The 18,425-nt window shown below is 45.0% G+C and overlaps 1 protein-coding gene across 1 annotated transcript in view; it reads right to left on the bottom strand.

The window, feature by feature from the left end:
* The window catches only part of LOC126191056 (high affinity cAMP-specific and IBMX-insensitive 3',5'-cyclic phosphodiesterase 8A), a 1,161,190-nt gene that overhangs the window by 312,008 nt on the left and 830,757 nt on the right, over nucleotides 1–18,425 (bottom strand). Inside the window, exon 7 of the mRNA XM_049931769.1 lies at nucleotides 15,056–15,223. Coding sequence (XP_049787726.1) covers nucleotides 15,056–15,223 — 168 coding nt within the window. The remainder of the gene's footprint in view (nucleotides 1–15,055; nucleotides 15,224–18,425) is intronic.

Here is an 18,425-nt window from a genome sequence, read left to right as displayed (position 1 = left end):
GCCCACTATACGCCCTCGCTCAAAGTCCGTCAACTGCACATACGGTTCACGTCCACGCTGTCGCGGCATGCTACCAGTGTTAAAGACTGCGATGGAGCTCCGTATGCCACGGAAAACTGGCTGACACTGACGGCGGCGTTGCACAAATGCTGCGCAGCTAGCGCCATTCGACGGCCAACACCGCGGTTCCTGGTGTGTCCGCTGTGCCATGCGTGTGATCATTGCTTGTACAGCCCTCTCGCAGTGTCCGGAGCAAGTATGGTGGGTCTGACACACCGGTGTCAATGTGTTCTTTTTTCCATTTCCAGGAGTGTATATGAGAAAAGAAAACACATATAATCTAGAAAAGGCACTCAGTTTACATCGAGGATCAAGGAAGTGTCAGCAAGATTCGTAAGTACGTAAGCAAACGGCTTTTTCCTTGTTCACAGTAAAAAAATATACTTTATTTAAAGTAATAGTAAGGAAATTGTTTAACAGGTTAATTTTCTAATCAAAGAACAAACAAAAATGCGATTCGAGTACACGCTTACAGATTTGACTGGGAGTTAAACGTTCCCACTACACCAAAAAGGTACCGAACTAGATTAGTAACAAATGAAGCAATGTTAAGATGGTACTTTTAATGCTCCAGACGTTCTATTTAGTCTCCCTCCACTTCAGTATAACGACAGTGCGTTCATACAACCATGTGAAACTGTCAGAAAAGTAATTTTTTGGGATGATGTTGAACTCGCGCGTCACATTGGCTTGAATGTCGATTACATCGTCAAAACGTTGACCATTTGTGTGGTACGTTGGTATTGTTAACAGTAAGTCTCGTTACTCGTGACATTTTTTGCACAAAAATTGGTCTAGGTTTTTCATTTCAATCAAGTCCTGGAAGGCGTTCAGGCGTTTTTCTTCGAGACTCACTGTGTGTGGGACAAACTTTACACACATTTTTCTGTTCTTTAAAACATTTTGGAGGATGTCTTGAACACTTGGTTTAGAGATATCGCTCCATTTCATTTTAAGTCGTATGTCTACAATCGATAAGGTATGTCCACTACACGACAGCCAACAAGTGGCTAGCTGGTAGAAGTATGCGCATTTAATCCACCTTGCCCCCCCCCCCCCCCAAAAAAAAAAAAAATGTTGAAATGTGTGTGAAATCTTATGGGACTTAACTGCTAAGGTCATCAGTCCCTAAGCTTACACACTAGTTAACCTAAATTATCCTAAGGACAAACACACACACCCATGCCTGAGGGAGGACTCGAACCTCCTCCGGGATCAGTCGCACTGTCCATGACTGCAGCGCCCCAGACCGCTCGGCTAATCCCGCCACCTTGCCCCAGCTAATACCTGTTACGCTAAAGAGCGTAGTTACTAATTCAGTTATCTGATAGTAATGGTTAACGTGAGCAGTCGAAGCAAAGAATACTTTAAATCCCTAGCCATGGCAGATAATGTTACAAGCGAATTTCCCCTGTTTCTTGCTAGTAAATATTGACTTAAATCGACTGCAGTTGAGCGTAACAATGACAACGTAACGTAGCAGCAGTTTAATCGCTCAGAACCCCACTGCTAGACGTACCCAAACGCTTTCGCTTACGGAGAAACTTAAACGAGCTTGTTGCTGATTGGTTGTTGATTTATGGTCGTACTTCCACAGCGGTGCATTTCCGACCTATAGTTATTTAGAAAATGTAACTCGATTCGGGGTTCGGTAACCTGTTCTGATCTTACTAACAGGTTAGCTTCATCCACTCTGTATCTGCAATGGACTGAAACACACTTCTCTGCACCACTTAAAGACGAGATAAATAAAGTACCTTAACATACTAACTACTGGATGGAAATGAATGAAAGTGCGGGAGCATTTTGTCAAAGGTCTCCCAGTTGTACACAGAAAGGTGGACGTCATATGGCGTGAGGGCTGCATGTCTTTAGCTCCAAATGGAGCTGGTCCCGCAACACGAGACAGTTAAAGCAACAGAAAAAGGCAGTGTGTGTCAATTAGCGAGCAGTTATGGTGCACGGTGGCGGTGGTCTTCACTACAACGTGGCTCGGAGACAACATATGGATAACTTCACACGGAAAGGAATCATCGGAAAACTGGAAGAAGGACGAAGTGCGACGACTGTAGCCCAGGAGTTTGGTATTGTTCACAGCACTGTTTCACTCGCACGGGAGCGTACCGAACCATAGCTACTACTGCCCGAAAGAGAGAAGACTGTCGACCATGGTCAATTACAGCAGCTGATGGAAGTTACATTGTGTAACAGCAAGGGGTGGTCTGTTTGCCCCACGGCCGGTACGTTCTGATCCGTTGACACCAGCATGTCAATGGCACCGTTTGACATGTTGCCAGCGGTTCGTGATTAGTAGACCGAAAGTCGTGGCAGGGAATGGACTCCTCCACGTTTCTGTTGGCAAGGAAGTGCCGACTCTGGCTTCTAATCGACATCTACATTTATACTCCGCAAGCCACCATACGGTGCATGGCGCAGGGTTCCTTGAACTACTGCTACTCATTCGCTTCTTCGGTTCGACTTGTAAATGGAGCAGGAAAAAGTCTATCTATATGCTTTCGTTCTAATCCTCACTGTTCTTCTCTTGTCTCCGCGGCCGTTACGTGATATGTACATTGTTGATGGTAAGATCGTTCTGCAGTCTGTCGCAAATGTTGGTTCTGTAAACTTTCTCCATAATGTTTCGCGAAAAGAACTTATCTCCGCTCCAGGGATTCCAATTTCAGTATAAAAAGGATCCCTGTAATCCTCGGGTGGTAATCGACCCTACCGCTAAGAAATCTAGCAGCACGCCTCTGAACTGTTTCGATGTCTTCGTTGAATCTGACATGATGATAATGCTAAACACTGTAACAGAAGTCAAGAATTGGTTGCATCAGTGTTGTGTAGGCGGTCACATTTCAGACGAGCTACATTTACCTTGAATTCTCACAATAAACCTAAGTCCACCATTCAGCTTCACTACATCCGACCTTACATGCTAGTTCCATTTCATGTTGCTATAGAACGTTACACCCAGCATTTAATCGACGTGATTTTGTCAGGAAGCACACGAATAATACTGCAGTCAAATCTTATGGGGTTGTTTTTTCTACTCCTCTGCATTAACTTGGATTTTTCCACATTTACAACAAGCCATTCATCCCATCAAACACAAATCATATCCACATCACCCAACTGTCATCACTGTCACCCAACGACGACATTTTGCAGTATACTACAGCGTCATCAGCAAACAGTCGCAACTGATGGTCACTCTGTCCGTCACATCGTTTATACGTATGGAGAGCAAAGTTGTCCTATCACAGTTTCCTGTAGGACGCCTAACGATACTTCCGTCTCTGATCAGGATACAGGATTACGCACTGAGTTTTACTATTGAAAAAGTCTTCTAGCCACTCACATGTCTGGGAACCTATTCTCTATTCAATAAATGCTTCATAGAGTTCTTGCCGCAACAGGTTTGTATTCGGTCTCAAGCTTTCGACTACTTTGTCCGTTTTCATTGTCAAAAGATTTCAGCAGATTTAGTTACTTTATTTAGCTGGCGAAATTCTGTGAAGGAGATATCGCGAAGTCATGCAATTTATACATATTATGTCGATGTCCGTAGCCGTAGAACATTGACAGCGAGGCTGATTTCCTTCCATGGTGGATGACTAGGCAGATTTCCCTGTTGCCTTTCGGCATCTAGCGCCCGTTTGAAGCACTTTAAGGATGTAGCTACTGTACTGTTTAAAGCTGTTGTTAAAAATTCTCATGTCCAGGGCTTCTTTCATGGGAGAATCCCAGTAGGTAGCTCCACGGAATAACATTTCTGTTTTATCAATCATAAACTTATGTTTGTTCTTGAGGCTGTGTTCAGTACAGAACACCGATGTAATTAAATGTCGCGATTTAAAATCTACATAGAAACTGGCGCTTAATGATGACATGGGACACAAAAACAAGATGACTCATCCACCATCGAACGAAATTGCCTTCGTTGTCAGTGTAAGTCGATGATAGACATCGATATAAATTACAGTAGCATGTAGAAGTTTCGTAACTTCGTGACATTTGTAACCTGTACACTTTTCGGGAGCAGATCCAACACGTGATGCAGCCACCACAAATACTGCTTTCTCCAGGACCAGAAACAAAGAAAAAAGACAGAGAGAATTAATTCTCGTAATCTGATTGCTAATTCACGTTGCCGGAGAGATAACGAGTTGATTTACACTGTGCACAGCCCTGTTAGTTATTTAACTTAAAAGTCCACTAATTAAAACACGAAATTTGAGCATGTAAACTAATTTTCTACGACCACTAAAACATACCGACAACAGGCCTTCACCTAGCACGCCATCGGGTGGAGGGGGCTAAATGAATTCCCCATTACCGATTAATGAATACAATAAATCTGCAAGACGGCGTGTTGCCTTGAATTTTCTAGCCGTCAGTTACAGGTATGTCCTGCAGAGGTGGTCGCGCAGGAATACCAGTTTGGCGTGACCTGCGATACGTTGGCGCCTGCACGGGCCTTGCAACCTAATCTTGAGATAGTTGAGCCACGACTCCAGTCTGGGCTACAGGAATCGTTTACCCTTCCCCTTCCAGTTAAGTTGGAATTGAGCACCTTTTCGCGTATCGCGGAATTAGAATGTTGGAGGGCGCTCGTGTTAGTGAAACTCCGGAGAGAACAGCTCTCGGCCTCCAGTGATTCTGAGATGCAAAACGAGCAGCGTCTTACGTAGCAGTAATGCGGAAGTGGCCGCCAACTTAGCGCAGACTGTCCTCTCAACACTTGGGAACAGTCTCGTGCACCGTTCGATTACTATCGTGTTACTATGAACACCAACCGGGATACCGTAGCGACCACGACGGTTATGCGAATTTCCACGATTGAATCAAGTTTCGAAGGTTCGACGGCAGTAATGTAGCCCGCAACATCTTGCCGTCTCTGTTCCTGCTTTTGCACCTCAGCTCTCGTTGTTTACTGTTAATGTGATCGAGGTGGAATTCTCGCAGGTATTCTCACTCTCTCTGTCTAGAGTTCAGTTCTCGATTTTACTGCTTTTTGAATTTCATATGTATTTGTCATTTATGTCTCCTGGCCTATAGCAGGATAGAAACTCACCATTTACGTCAACTTCAGTGTTGGTAACAGAGCCGTCTCTACTTAGGTTTTTATGGTTCCAATGAATTTGCAATTTAACTTCCAACAGGGACTTTCACCCTCTGTAAATTTGTCCTGATCGTTTTCAATTAAAAGCTAAAAGCTATCGGCTTCTAGCCAAGTGGAATGAAGCATTTATTCAAGAACCAGCCGAGTTTCCTGTCTTACGTTATTCCAATCTTCTATTAGTCCATCTCCTCCTTCAAACTCTCTCTGTCTCTCTCCTCCTCCCCCTCTCCCTGTCTCCCTGAATCATCCCCACACTCTGTCCACCTCCTCCTGCCCCCTTCTCCGTCCTTCTCCTCAGATCCGTCTCTCTGTACATCACCTACTCTCCCCTCTGTTCATCTGCTTTTGTTTTGTCTGTCCATCTCATCCTCTCCCCTTCTAACCCCATCTCCTCCATCTACTTTGATTTTCCATCTCCTATCCCTCTTGTACATCTCCTCCTCTCCCTTCTCTCTGACCGTCTCCTCCTCCCCCCTATCTGTGTCCATCTTCTCCTTTCCCCTCTCTCTCTGTGAATCTTCTCCAGTCCCTTCTCCCTCCACGTTACCAACCTCGCCCAAATAGGAGGTTAGTGGTATTTTTTTCCAGATCATGACTTAAATGTATACCAAACTTGACAGAATTCTTTCCATTGGTTGAGGATGGGCTTCCTGCCCTTGGCTTTGCCGAAGTATGCATATGTCAAATATATTTAAGATATATTTAGCATATTTCACACGTATTTATACATATATTTCACCTGTATCTGTAGCGAATTTCACCATGAAATTTCGTTTTCAAACAGCTCAGTGATTATGACGTCGTATCTCCTCAGATATGTTTCGTACAATGATATACATACATAAAAAAAAGTTTTACGTTACCTCGGTTCCGAGAGTTCCGGAACCTGTACAGAAAATTGGCACAGAGATCAATATAAACATCATTTCTGCCCTTTTTATTGCTCATGAGAACAACACATTACATGATGTACCACCATACAACGAGACCTTCAGAGGTGGTGGTCCAGATTGCTGTACAAACCGGTACCTCTAATACCCAGTAGGATGTCCTCAGGCATTGATGCATACCTTTATTCGTCGTGGCATACTATCCACTAGTTCATCAAGGCACTGTTGGTCCAGATTGTCCCACTCCTCAACGGCGATTCAGCATAGATCCCTTAGATTGGTTGGTGGGTCCATAAACAACACTTTTCAGTCCATCCCAGGAATGTTCGATAGGGTTCATGTCTGGAGAACATGCTAACACTCTAGTAGAGCGATGTCGTTATCCTGAAGAGAGTCATTCACAGGATGTCCATGATGCGGGCGCGAATTGTTGTCCATGAAGACGAATGCCTCGCCAATATGCTGCCGAGATGGTTGCACTATCCCCAGAAAGAACTGTACCTGTTTACTTAATAAGGTAATTTGTTAAAGCGGTTTATTGAAGGTGCTGTCTTGCCTGTCCCCTTTAAATACATTGTTTGGTGCTTATAAAAATATGTCCATCTGATATCAGTGTAATGGCTGTTGGTTTTTATAGTTAATGGTAGTTGTGTATGAGTAATTCCCCTTAAACTTCAGTGCATTTAGCTGACTGTAGCTCAGCATTAAGCGATCACCAATTTTCATTCGTTAAAATTAATTGTTGGAGCCTGCTGTCTTACGTTTCTCCCTTTAAGTATTATCGTTTGTTGTTTGGGAAAAACTGTTCTTGGTTTCGATGTAATGACAGGTATTTTGGTAATTAATACACTACTGGCCATTACAATTGCTACGCCACGAAGGTGACGTGCCACAGACGCGAAATTTCAAAACGACAGGAAGAAGATGCTGTGATATGCAAACGATTACCTTTTCAGAGCATTCACACAAGGTTGTCGCTGGTGGCGACACCTACAACGTGCTGACATGAGGAAAGTTTCCAAACCGATTTCTCATACACAAACAGCAGTTGACCAACGTTGCCTGGCGAAACGTTGTTGTGAAGCCTCAGAAGGAGAAATGCGTACCATCACGTTTCTGACATTGATAAAAGTCGGATTGTAGCCTATCGCGATTGCGGTTTATCGTATCGCGACATTTCTGCTCGCGTTGGTCGAGATCCAATGACTGTTAGCAGAATATGGAATCGGTGGGTTCAGGAGAGTAATACGGAACGCCGTGCTGAATCCCAACGGCCTCGTATCACTAGCAGTCGAGATGACAGGCATCTTATGCGCATGGCTGTAACAGATCGTGCAGCCACGCCTTGATCCCTGAGTCAAGAGATGGGGACGTCTGGAAGACAACAACCATCTGCACGAACAGTTCGACGACGTTTCCAGCAGCATGAACTATCAGCTCGGAGACCATGGCTGCGAGTTCGCTTGACGCTGCATCATAGACAGGAGCGCCTGCGATGTTGTACTCAACTACGAACCTGGGTGCACGAATGGCAAAACGTCATTTTTTCGGATGAATCCAGGTTCTGTTTACAGCATCATGATGGTCACATCCGTGTTTGGCGACATCGCGGTGAACGCACATTGGAAGCGTGTATTCGTCATCGCCATACTGGCGTATCACCCGGCGTGGTTACACGTCTCGGTCACCCCTTGTTCGCACTGACGGCACTTTGAACAGTGAACGTTACATTTCAGACGTGTTACGACCCGAGGCTCTACCCTTCATTCGATCTCTGCAAAACCCTACATTTCAGCAGGATAATGCACGATCACATGTTGCAGGTCCTGTACGGGCCTTTCTGGATACAGAAAATGTTCGGCTGGTGCCCTGGCCAGCACATTCTCCAGACCTCTCACCAATTGAAAACGTCTGGTCAATGGTGGCCGAGCAACTGGCTCGTCACAATACGCCAGTCACTACTGTTGATGAACTGTGGTATCGTGTTGAAGCTGCATGGGCAGCTGTACCTGTACACGCCGTCCAAGGTTTGACTCAATGCCCAGGCGTATCAAGGCCGTTATTACGGCCAGAGGTGGTTGTTGTGGGTACTGATTTCTCAGGATCTATGCAACCAAATTGCGTGAAAATGTAATCACATGGCAGTTCTAGTATAATACACTTGTCCAATGAATACCCGTTTATCATCTGCATTTCTTCTTGGTGTAGCAATTTTAATGGCCAGTTGTGTATATGTATACCAAACTTGACAAAATTCTTTCCATGGGTTGAGGATGGGCTTCCTGCCCTTGGCTTTGCCAGAGTATTCACATGTCACATATAGATTTAGCATATTTCACACGTATTTGTACATATATGTTACCTGTATCTGTAGTGAATTTCACCATGCAATTTCGTTTTCAAGCAGCTCAATGATTCTGACGTCGTACCTCCTCAGATATGTTTCCTACAATGATATACATACATCAAAAATGTTTTGCATCACCTCGGTACCGAGAGTTCCGGAACAGAAAATTGAAACAGAGATAAATATAAAGATCATTTCCGCCCTTTTTATTGCTCATGAAAACCACACATACAACGAGACCTTTAGAGGTGGTGGTCCAGATTGCTGTACACACTGGTACCTGTAATACCCAGTTCCACGTCCACTTGCATTAATGCATGTCTATATTCGTTGTGGCATACTATCCACAAGTTCATCAAGGCACTGTTGGTCTAGATTGTCCCACTTCTCAACGGCGAATAGGTGTAGATCCCTCAGAGTGGTTGGTGGGTCTCGTCGTCTATAAACAACGCTTTCCGGTCTATCCCAGGCATGTTCCATAGGGTTCATGTCTGGAGAACATGCTGACCACTCTAGTCAAGCAATGTCGGTATCCTAAAGGATGTGCACGATGGGCGCGAAAATTGTCGTCCATGAAGATGAATGCCTCACCAATATGCTACCGATATGGTTGCACTATCGGTCGGAGGATGGCATTCACGTACGGCGCCTTCCATGATCACCTGCGGCGAACGACGGCCCCACATAATACCACCCCAAAACAGCAGGGAACCTCCACCTTGCTGCACTCACTGGACAGTGTGTCTAAGGCGTTCAGCGTGGCTGGGTTGCCTAGAAACAGGTTTCCGTCGATTGTCTGGTTGAAGGCACGTGCGACACTCATCAGTGAAGAGAACGTGATGCCAATCCTGAGCGGTCCATTTGATATGTTGTTGGGCCCATCTGAACCGCGCTGCATGGTGTGTGGACCTTGCCATGGACGACGGGAATGAAGCTGCGCATCATGCAGCCTATTGCACACAGTTTGAGTCGTAACATGACGTCCTGTCGCTGCAAGAAAAGCATTATTCAACATGGTGGCGTTGCTGTCAGGGTTCCTCCGAGCCATAATCGATAGGTAGCGGTCATCCACTGCGGTAGTAGCCCTCGGGCGGCCTGAGCGAGGCATATCATCGACAGTTCTTGTCTCTCTGTATCTCCTCCATGTCCCGACAACATCGCTTTGGTTCACTCCGAGAAGCCTGGACATTTCCATGGTTGAGTTCCTTTCCTGGCCCTGGCAGAAAGTAACAAAGCGGACGCGTTCGAACCGTGGTATTGACCGTCTAGGCATGGTTGAACTACAGACAACACGAACCTCCTTCCTGGTGTAATGACTGGAATTTATCGGCTGTCGGACCCTCTCCGACTAATAGGCACTGCGCATGCGTGGTTGTTTACATCTTGGGGCGGGTTTAGTGACATCTCTGGACAGTCAAAGGGACTGTGTCTGTGGCACAATATCCACAGCCAACGTCTATCTTCAGGAGTTCTGGGAACCGGGGAGATGCAAAACTTTTTATGATGTGTGTGCTTTTGGACGCACGTCCAGTGGTATATGTGGCTAATGTCGACACATTGTGCTGTGATTAGAGTTAGTAGTAAAGAAATAATAAATTGAAACGTCATGCTTGTTGCCGCAGTTTTTCACTCTTCTCTATGTTTATGACATCATAACCCCTGCACAAAAGTCGTACAGCCATTTATTTCTGGAGGTACATTCAGCGACATTTGTGGATACAGTCTGTGAAATATGTTGCGAATAGACTCAGTAGCAAAGATGTAATAAATTTAAACTTCATGCATGATGCGGCAGTTTTTCATGCATCTCATTGTTCGTGACCTCATATCTTGTGAAGTACGTGTAGTACAATGATAACACTTTGCAGTTATATTCAGTGCTATATGCGCAAACTGTCTGCAAAATGTGTCGCGAATAAAGTCAACAGTATAGAAGTAATAACTTATTACTCATACCACGTACGGTATCTTTACTGCATGAACAACGAAAAAACAGTAACCGGTAACTTTTTCCTTTCATCATTTTGCAAGGGTTGTCAGCGAGAAAGAATTTCGCAAAATTTGAAATTGTGTGTAAAATTCGTTGCAAGTCGCTAAGCGCTCTCATTCTCAAATACTGGGCGAGAAAATCTGTGAATTCACGCTTCATGCGTTACGCTTCTTTTGCACCCTCTTCCCCACCCCTTTGATAGGTGGTAATTCTTACCCACACAGTGATTGTTGCTTGACAATAATCTACAAATGTACCAAATTTGTGGGTGGAGATGTGGAAAACACACACACACACACACACACACACACACACACACACACACACACACGCGCGCGCGCGCGAGATCGCGGCGCGCGCGCGCGCGTTTAGATATCGGTCCTCCTTTGGCACCGCATAGGGCAGCAACTCGCCGTAGCATGGACTCAACATATCATTGGAAGTCCTCTGTAGAAACACTGTACCATGCCGCCTATATAACCGTTCATAATTACGAAAGTGTCACCGATGCAGAATTTTGTGCACGAACTGACCACTACATTATGTTCCATAATTTTTCTATGGGATTCATGTCGGGCGATCTGGTTGGCCAAATCATTCGCTCGAATTGCCCAGAATGTTCTTCAAATCAGTCTCGAACGATTTTGGGCCAGTGACATGACATCGTTGTTAGTGAACGTGAAGTTCGTGAGTGGCTGCACATGATCTGCAAGCAGCCACACATAAACATTTCCAGTCAATGATCGGTTCAGTTGGACCAGAGGACCCAGGACCCAGTCTATTCCATGTAAACCCAGTCCACAGCATTATGGGGCCACCACCAGCTTGCACAATGCCTTGTTGACGACTTGTGTTCGTGGAGTTTGCACCACACTCTGATCGAGCCGTCAGCTCTTACCAAATGTAGGTCATCTAGGGGCTAAAAGAAGATGTAGTCACGAGCCCAGGAAAGGCGTTGTAGGTGATGTTAAATGTCCATTATCACCAAATTTCGCCGCACTGTCCTAACAGATACGGACGTTGTACGTCTCACATTGATTCCTGTGGTTATTTCAATTAGTGTTGCTTGTATATTAGCACTGACATCTCTATGCAACTGCCAATCCTCTCGGTCGTTAAGTGAATGCCGTCGCCACTGCCTTGTCCGTGGTGAGAGGAAATTACAGAATTTTGGGATTCTCGGCACACTCTTGACACTGAATTCCCTAACGATCTCCGAAGCGCAGTGTCCCATGCGTCCAGCTTCAACTGCCATTCTGTGTTCTAAGTGTTAATTCCCGTTGTGCGGCCATAATCACATGAATTACGTGAGTACAAATTATAGCTCTGCCAATGCACTGCCGTTTTATACCTTGCGTAGGCGATGCTGCCGCCATCTCTATATGTGGATATCGCTATACCATGACTTTTTTCGACCGAGCGAGGTGGCGCAGTGGTTAGCACACTGGACTCGCATTCGGGAGGACGACGGTTCAATCCCACGTCCGGCCATCCTGATTTAGGTTTTCCGTGATTTCCCTAAATCGCTCCAGGCAAATGCCGGGATGGTTCCTTTAAAAGGGCACGGCCGACTTCCTTACCTAATCCAATGAGACCGATGACCTCGCTGTTTGGTCTCTTCCCCCAAAACAACCAACCAACCATGACTTTTTTCATCTCAGTGTATGGCCCTTGTGGGCCCGATACTCAACTGATCTTCTTTCTCTAGGGTCGTCTTTGTCTCTTAACTTTGGACCTCGAGAGTGGCACGGTCGCTATCGATAAAAGGTCTATTCGAGAAGGGTTCATGATCAAGTGAGGTCAGTCAGGAACTGTAGTTCGTTTTGGAAGTATGATCAGGTCGACACTTTTGACGGTGCGGGGCCCAACGGCCAGGCCTGATGACGGCGGAGCGCGTGGTTCACGAGCGGTCACTGTGTGTCCCGTCAAGAGGTTTCTATTAGTGAGCATCCTAGCGTAGTTTGGAGGCGATGGCTACTTGGGATCATTTTTGGCCGGTCGACGCTAGTGGAGTCGGCCCAGTCTCTTGACGTCTTGCGGAGCGGAAAAACGGCTCCGCCCTGCCCCAAGCTAAGTGAATTGTCTTTGGCTCTCGCCTCTCCTCCGCCAGCTTTTCCCCTTCTGGTGGGTTTTGTGTTACCGTCACGCATGATCAATTGCACTGTTATAAGATTATTTGCTGTAATTGTTTATTGAAGGCTGTTGTCTAGCGTGTCCCCCCGCCCCCTCCATTTTTAAAAAATAATTGTTTCTTACTTATGAAAAAACGTGTAATTCGTGTCAGTGGATGAAAGCTGTTTTATAATTAATGGTAGCTGGGTATGACATATTACCCTAAATTTATTAAATGAACTTTCTGATATTGCTCATTTAGTGGTCACTGATCCTGTTTAGAAATGCTGCATGATAAGGTTCTTTGTTAAAACTGCTTATTTAAGGCTGCTGCCTTGCCTTCCCTACTCCCCTTCTAGAAACAGCTGTTTGTTGCTTACGAAAACCTGTACATGGCATATAAAAAGATGTTTTGTAATTAATGGCAGCTGTATAGGAGGAATTTTGCTAAGCTTGGTCTGTGCATTAAGTGGTTCCTGGTAACCCCCTCCCCCCAAAAAAGAACTGTATCTGTTTACTTAATAAGGTAATTTGGTAAAGCGGTTTATTGAAAGCTGCTGTCTCGCCTGTCCCCCTTAAGTACATTGTTAGCTGCTTATAAAAATCTGTACATCTGATTTCATTGCAATGACAGTTGGTTTTTATAGCTAATGGTAGCTGTGTATGAGAAATTCCCCTAAACTTCAGTGCATTTAGCTGACTGTAAAGCCTAGTTTACACGACGACATTGAGTTGCGTGGAATGATTTGCATGAAAATGGTTTCATATTTAACTGTAGACACGGCGAAACCAGTATATACTTCAGTTTCGTCGTTTTGTGGGTTCCTGAGTCGTGTCTGAAATGGAAGTTTTGGCAGTTGCACGTCGCATGAGTTGTGATGGAGTTAAAGCTTGTTGCGTGGAATCGCTGCATAAAAAAAAATAAACATGTTTCGATTCGTGACTGGATGAGGAAAGGCGTCAGCTCGATTGCTCAGCATCCTTGCTGAAATAATTTGTAATGGATGACCCAGGAAGTTCTTTTAGTTAGAACTGTTCACTTTTCTTTTAAATAGAGTTAATTATGCGATAAGGAATAAAGATATTGTAATGCATGAAGTGTTGTATAGCTAGAGAAGGCCGAAATGCACCCGTTAAACTCAAGCAGTCTGGCGTGAGGTCTGAAACAGGATACGTAATGAATGCTATAAAGAAAAGTACGTAGCTTCTGGAATACTTAACTTTAATCCACATTTGTAGAACATTGCTCTTGATGATACAGAAGTATTATAGCAATTGAATACGGCGCCTTGCTAGGCCGTAGCAACTGTAGCTGAAGGCTATGTTAACTATCGTCTCGGCAAATGAGAGCGTAATTCTCAGTGAACCATGGCTAGCAACGTCGGCTGTACAACTGGGCGAGTGCTAGTACGTCTCTTTAGACCTGCCTTGTGGTGGCGCTCGGTCTGCAATTACTGACAGTGGCGACACGCGGGTCCGTCGTATACTAACGGACCGCGGCCGATAAAAGCTACCACCTAGCAAGTGTGGTGTCTGGCGGTGACACCACATGAAGCACTGTCCCCAGAATCGAAATTACCTATCACATTATTACATTAGCTTGTATTTTTCTTAATTCAGTTGTATATGTGCTCCTAATCCAATAAATTTTGCCCTGCAGCCCAGAAATTGTCAAACTGTGTTCTGATTGCACGTGACGGTCTCGGGAGCAGCAATATGTTGCTTATTTTTGTAATCAGCACCACTGAAAATCCACAAACACCTACGAAAAGCATGTATATCCAATAAACAGCATTAGTCTCCGTTCCCCACTTCATATTTCAGTTTGTCTACATTCTACGGACACATATAACCTCAAAACCCACGCAACTAGTGTCGCCAAAGTTGGAACACGCCGAAACTGTTTAGTTTCACCGACGATTTGCGCAAACGCGCGAAGCGCGTGCGCAGTGGCCGGTAGCGCAGTTGCCTGCAACCTGGGGTCTTCGTGTAAATTAGGCTTAACTCTGCATTAAGCGAGCACCGATTTTCATTCGCTAAAACTGCTAATTGGAGGCTGTTGTCTAACGTGTCTCCCTTTAAGTATTATCGTTTGTTGTTCGGAAAAAAAATGTTCTTGGTTTCGATGTAACGACAGATGTTTTGGTAATTAATAGCAGGTGTGTCTGAGACATTCGGCTAACTTTTCTTGTGGACTTACTCCTGCAGCTGAGTAATCAGTCTCGCTGATTGTTCGTTGAAGGTCTGCACCTTAATATCTATTTGATGATAATTAATTAAAATCCTGGTAACTGGTTAGATAGTATTTGTTTAGTATTGGTCTTCATGAAATATTTTTTGTGGTCTTAACCTGTTGGACGCTGTAGCAACCGTATGAGGACTGGACTTCAGTCCTTCCGTTTGAGGACACCTCCAGTTTCAGGTATGTGTAGGTACACAGATACATACATAAGTACATCCCTTTTTGTAATACGTACAGATGTCGCCGCGTCGAACACCGTCGTCATAGCTACTAGGCGGCCGCTACTGACCTGTATGGTGTGGCTGCTGTCGGTGATGTGTATGGCGTCGCGGCTGCGCTCCACGGCGACGAAGAGCGCCTGCGCGGCGGCCAGCTGGAGGCGCGGCGCCACGTCGCTGTGCTCCAGCTGCAGCAGCTCGCTCATGCACAGGCCGGCGCTCGTCGACTCCAGCAGCCACTGCACAACACACCACACACTAGCATCAACACGCATGCCCTCGCCGCCTGGCTGCCGCGCGCTGCTGCTGTCTCAGGGCAAACGTCGAGAAAAACGCTTTAGGCAATGTAGCTGTAATGACTCAGTTCTCTACATCTACATCGACATCTACATTTATACTTCGCAAGCCACCCAACGGTGTGTGGCGGAGGGCACTTTACTTCCCATTGTCATTACCTCAAAAAAAAAAAAAAAAAAAAAAAAAAAAAAAATTAAATTAAATTAAAAAAAAGTTCAAATGTGTGTGAATTGTGAATTATTATGGGACTTAACTGCTAAGGTCATCAGTCCCTAAGCATACACACTACTTAACCTAAATTATCCTAAGGATAAACACACACACCCATGCTCGAGGGAGGACTCGAACCTCCGCCGGAAACAGGTCATTACCTCCCTTTCCTGTTCCAGTCGCGTATGGTTCGCGGGAAGAACGACTGCTGGAAAGCCTCCGTGCGCGCTCGAATCTCTCTAATTTTACATTCGCGATCTCCTCGGGAGGTATAAGTAGGGGGAAGCAATATATTCGATGCCTCATCCAGAAACGCACCCTCTCAAAACCTGGGCAGCAAGCTACACCGCGATGCAGAGCGCCTCTCTTGCAGAGTCTGCCCCTTGAGTTTCCTAAACATCTCCGTAACGCTATCATGCTTACCAAATAACCCTGTGACGAAACGCGCCGCTCTTCTTTGGTTCTCCTCTATTTGCTCTGTCAAACCGACCTGGTACGGATCCCACACTGATGAGCAATACTCAAGTATGGGTCGAACGAGTGTTTTGTAAGCCACCTGCTTTGTTGATGGACTACATTTTCTAAGGACTCTCCTAATGAATCTCACCCTGGCACACGCCTTACCAACAATTAATTTTATATAATCATTCCACTTCAAATCGTTCCGTATGCATACTCCCAGATATTTTACAGAAGTAACTGCTACCAGTGTTTGTTCCGCTATCATATAATCATGCAATAAAGGATCCTTCTTTCTATGTATTCGCAATACATTACATTTGTCTATATTAAGGGTCAGTTGCCACTCCCTGCACCAAGTGCCTATCCGCTGCAGATCTTCCTGGATTTCGCTGCAATTTTCTAATGCTGAAACTTCTCTGTATACTACAGCATCATCCGCGAAAAGCCGCATGGAACTTCCGACACTATCTACTAGGTCATTTATATATATTGTGAAAACCAATGGTCCCATAACACTCCCCTGTGGCACGCCAGAGGTTACTTTAACGTCTGTAGACGTCTCTCCATTGAGAACAACATGCTGTGTTCTGTTTGCTAAAAACTCTTCAATCCAGCCACACAGCTGGTCTGATATTCCGTAGGCTCTTACTTTGTTTATCAGGCGACGGTGCTGAACTGTATCGAACGCCTTCCGGAAGTCAAGGAAAATGGCATCTACCTGGGAGCCTGTATCTAATATTTTCTGGGTCTCATGAACAACTAAAGCGAGTTGGGTCTCACACGATCGCTGTTTCCGGAATCCATGTTGATTCCTACAGAGTATATTCTGGGTTCCCAGAAATGACATGATACGCGAGCAAAAAGCATGTTCTAAAACGACGAGGACAACGCAGTGGTACCAGCCACAGTACCCATATCTTTGAACAAATCGTAGGCGCCTGCAGACAGCCAATTCCTTCAACACCTTACACTGCTGCTCTAGCGCTAACGACAAAAGATTTCAAATTGATTCCGTATTTCTAGATTTCCAGAAGGCCTTTGACACTGTAGCCAGCCGCGGTGGCGCTTCAGTCCGGAACCGCGTGACTGCTACGGTCGCAGGTTCTTATCCTGCCTCGGACATGGATGTGTGTGATGTCCTTAGGTTAGTTAGGTTTAAGTAGTTCTCAGTTCTAGGGGACTGATGACCTCAGATGTTAAGTCCCATAGTGCTCAGAACCATTTGAACCATTTGAACCTTTGACACTGTACAATACAACTGTATTGTAGTGAAATTGCGAGCTTATGGAATATCGTCTTAGTTATGTGACTGGATTCGTGATTTCCTGTCAGAGAGGTCACAATTCGTCGTAACTGACGAAAAGTCATCGAGTAAAACAGAAGTGATGTCTGGCGTTCCCCAAGGCCTTCTGCTGTTGCTTAACTATAAACACGATTTAGGACACAGTCTGAGCAGCAGTCTTAGGTTGTTTGCAAATGGTGCTGTCGTTTATTGTCTAATCAACTCCTGAGAAGATCAAAACAAATTGCAAAACGATTTAGAAAAGATATATGAATGGTACGAAAATTGACCCTAAATAACGAAAAGTGTGAGGTCATCCACATGAATACTAAAAGGAATCCGTTAATCTTCGGTTACACGGTAAATCACTCAAATCTAAAGATCATAAATTTAACTAAATACCTAAGAATTACAATTACGAACAAATTAAATTGGAAAGAACACGTAGAAAATGTTGTATGGAGGGCCAATCAAAGATTTCGTTTTATTAGCAGAACACTTAGAAGATGCAACAAATCTACTAAAGGGACTTTCTACACTACTCTTGTCCTGCTTTGGACTATTACTGCACAGTGTGGGATCCTTACCAGCTACGGCTAACGGAGTACATAGAGAAACTTCAAAGAAGAGCAGCACGTTTCGTATTATCAAGAAATAGGGGAGAGAGTGTCGCGGACATTATACACGGTTTGCGGTGGACATCATTAAAACAAAGGCGCTTTCGCCGCTGCAAAAATCATCTCGTCAAATTTCAGTTACCATCTTTCTCCTACGAATGAGAAAATATTTTGTTGATGCCGACCTACATAGGGAGAGACGATCATCATAATAAAAGAGGAAAAATAAGAGCTTACGCGGAAAGATATAGGTGTTCGTTTTTTTCCACGCGCTGTTAGAGACAGCAGTAACAGAGAATTATTGTTAAGGAGGTTCGATGATCCCTCAGCTAGGCACTTAACTGTGATTTGCAGAGTAGCCGTGTAGACGTAGATGTAGCGCCTGCTTGATTCTTGAGGGCATGCGTAATCTGAGGGGCATAGGAATCAGTCAAGGGTTGTCTCTGTACAGGTACAGTTTTAAAGTGTTCAACAAAAGTGCGCGGGTGGCACAGAGGTTCTTGCTCAACCGTGGGGGGGGGGGGGGGGAAGGGTCTGGGGGAAGGTCTTAGAGGTACCATTTCCCGTTCAGGC

The sequence above is a fragment of the Schistocerca cancellata genome, chromosome 6, assembly GCF_023864275.1.
Source record: "Schistocerca cancellata isolate TAMUIC-IGC-003103 chromosome 6, iqSchCanc2.1, whole genome shotgun sequence".
In the NCBI taxonomy this organism is placed as follows: Eukaryota; Metazoa; Arthropoda; class Insecta; order Orthoptera; family Acrididae; genus Schistocerca; species Schistocerca cancellata.
Note: the sequence above shows the minus strand (reverse complement) of the source record. Positions and strands in the feature narration are given on the sequence as shown.